Source organism: Lucilia cuprina, chromosome 4 (assembly GCF_022045245.1).
Source record: "Lucilia cuprina isolate Lc7/37 chromosome 4, ASM2204524v1, whole genome shotgun sequence".
In the NCBI taxonomy this organism is placed as follows: Eukaryota; Metazoa; Arthropoda; class Insecta; order Diptera; family Calliphoridae; genus Lucilia; species Lucilia cuprina.
The window spans coordinates 10622427-10624979 of NC_060952.1; the positions used below are offsets into that span (position 1 = coordinate 10622427).

Consider the following 2553-nt stretch of genomic DNA (forward strand, 5'->3'; position numbering starts at 1 on the left):
GTTCGATTTTCAGAAAATATTAAACCCTTGACCTTTGACGAAGTCTACAATCAAAGCAGCCCCTCAAATTGCACCGTCTATGTGGGTGGTGTAAACAGTTCTCTAACAGCATTGAGTGAGGAAATTTTACAAAAGACTTTTTCACCTTATGGATCAATACAAGAAATAAGAGTTTTTAAAGATAAAGGCTATGCGTTTGTTAGGTGAGTAATTTCAAAAATAAGCAAATACAAAGAGAAAAATATATTAACAATAATATTTTTTATTTAACTTTACAGATTTTCCACCAAAGAAGCTGCTACTCATGCCATTGTTGGTGTTCACAATACGGAAATTAATGCCCAGCCCGTTAAATGTTCGTGGGGCAAGGAAAGCGGTGATCCTAATAATGCCCAAACTATAGCCAGTCAAGCTCTTAATCCTGCTGCTGCAGGATTTCCTTATGGTGTAGGGGCAGCTGCTGCCGCCGCTGCGGCTTATGGTCAACAACTTGCTGCTACGGGTTGTTGGTACTCTCCCACACCCACGTATCCTGCTTCATCGGCCACAGCTGCTGTAACGCCTGCTGCCTCGGCTGCGGTACAAAATCAATTTCTGCAAGGCATTCAAGGTTATCATTTTGGACAGTATGGTGGCTATCAGCAAGGTTATATGGGGTAAGTTAACAAGTGATATTATAGATTATAGAGTTATGGCAGTTTACATTTCGAATGAAAAGGAAATTGTTTTTGTAATGCTAACAGTACTGATTATAATATTAAGATGCTTTTAGGATTTTTTAACACAAAAGTTACAAGATTAGGTAATATGATTAATATTGCTGTTAGTTTCGCCCTTTTCTAAAAATTCGTTTATCAACTAAATTTGAATATTAAAGTATTTTGCTTATTTGCGCTAGAGATATAAATTTGCTACTAATATTTACAATTAAATACATTATTATGATCGATTACTTTTTAATAAATTACGACTTTAAAAAGAGCACGTACATATTTAATAGCTTTCAAATAAATTACTTTACCTATATCATAGTCTTTTATGGAGATTAAAACTAATTAATTAAAATTATTAAATCGATAATTTTATTAAAAAATACAAAAAATATACGACAGTAAAAAAAAAACAAAATAGATAACATCATGATTGTTCAAATATTCATACACATATGCATATGTACGTATGTTACCATTTTATTATAACTGTCCTTAAACTGTATATTGTGCATATGTCAACAATATTCAATACACTCTCTTTTATTTGACGTACATACATACATATACATAGGTATATGAATATTGTGTTCGTGTATAAAGATCTGCGACAATAGTTATAGGTATGTTATTTGTCTATTTTTGCTAATGTGTTTGTTGGATTTGTCGTTGTTAATGTAAACACAATTTTAACACAAAATGAGGTTACACACATCAAATGCATAACATCGCTTATAAATAGATATATATTTATGTATATCTACTTCATACATATACTTAGTAAATAAATATACCCAAATACATATATGTACATACCTATGATAGAACAAATAAACATTTAGATATTTAAATGATTGAAATGTCACTTGGGATAATGATAACATGATGAATGACTGGTTTACTGACTGAACAAACTGCTCTAACTAAATGAATGACTAAAGAGTGAATTCATTTACTAATTGCTAGACATGTTCATTAAATTTTCATACTCACAAACAAATAAAAATAATTGCTGTCGATATAAATAATTATATAACTATATCGAAATTATTATTTTTTAAATTATTAAACAATATTAATGTATATTAAACTATTTCTTTTGCAAAAAATCATAATTTTATTAAATTAAATATTAAGTTCTAACAGTCTTGTAGTATAGGCATATATGGTTTCAAGAAACTGAAATTCTTAAAATCCATATGTATTTAATCGTCTTGTTTATATTTATATACTGGTCTCCCTTAGTTTATACAAGTTAAAAAATCTGTTTTATATACTATTACAAAACATTATTAATTTTATGATAAATTCTATTTAATTACAATTACAGCATGGGCGTTCAAATTCCAGCTACTTGGCAAGGTGTTGCTACACAAGCACAAATATCTCCTGCTCAACAATTGGCGACGGCGGGTGTTGCCGGTACTGCCATACCACAGGCAGCCGGTGTAGTTGCTTATCCCATACAACAATTTCAAGTTAGCCCACAGGTTGGTAATGTGAAATGTTTATAAATGTGTAAATACATACATAAATATTTATATACATATATAGAGTAGATAGCAGAGTAGATGAAGTATAAGAAATGTTTCCGACATAATTATGAACATTTTTGCACCTTTAGAAAATGTTACAAAAGCATTTACAATGTGTTATAGAATTTAATCTTTTTTCCATTTTTTTGTTCTGTTTTCATCTTTTTAGCATGCTTTTGTAGCTGTTTGTGATTTTTATTTATTAATTTACTATTTTTACTCAATTTATTGCATATACATTTTTTTATATTTTATTAATTTATTAGTGGTGGCTTTTAAATGTTATTGCACTCAGAAAAATTTTTAAT

General features: G+C 29.4%; 1 protein-coding gene across 1 annotated transcript in view; it reads left to right on the top strand.

Annotated features, from left to right (window-relative positions):
• The window catches only part of LOC111681006 (nucleolysin TIA-1), a 9938-nt gene extending 7616 nt beyond the window's left edge, over window positions 1-2322 (top strand). The window contains exons 3-5 of the mRNA XM_046949187.1: window positions 14-203; window positions 279-656; window positions 2041-2322. Coding sequence (XP_046805143.1) covers window positions 14-203; window positions 279-656; window positions 2041-2224 — 752 coding nt within the window. The 3' untranslated portion in view covers window positions 2225-2322. The remainder of the gene's footprint in view (window positions 1-13; window positions 204-278; window positions 657-2040) is intronic.
• The last annotated feature ends 231 nt before the right edge of the window (window positions 2323-2553 follow it).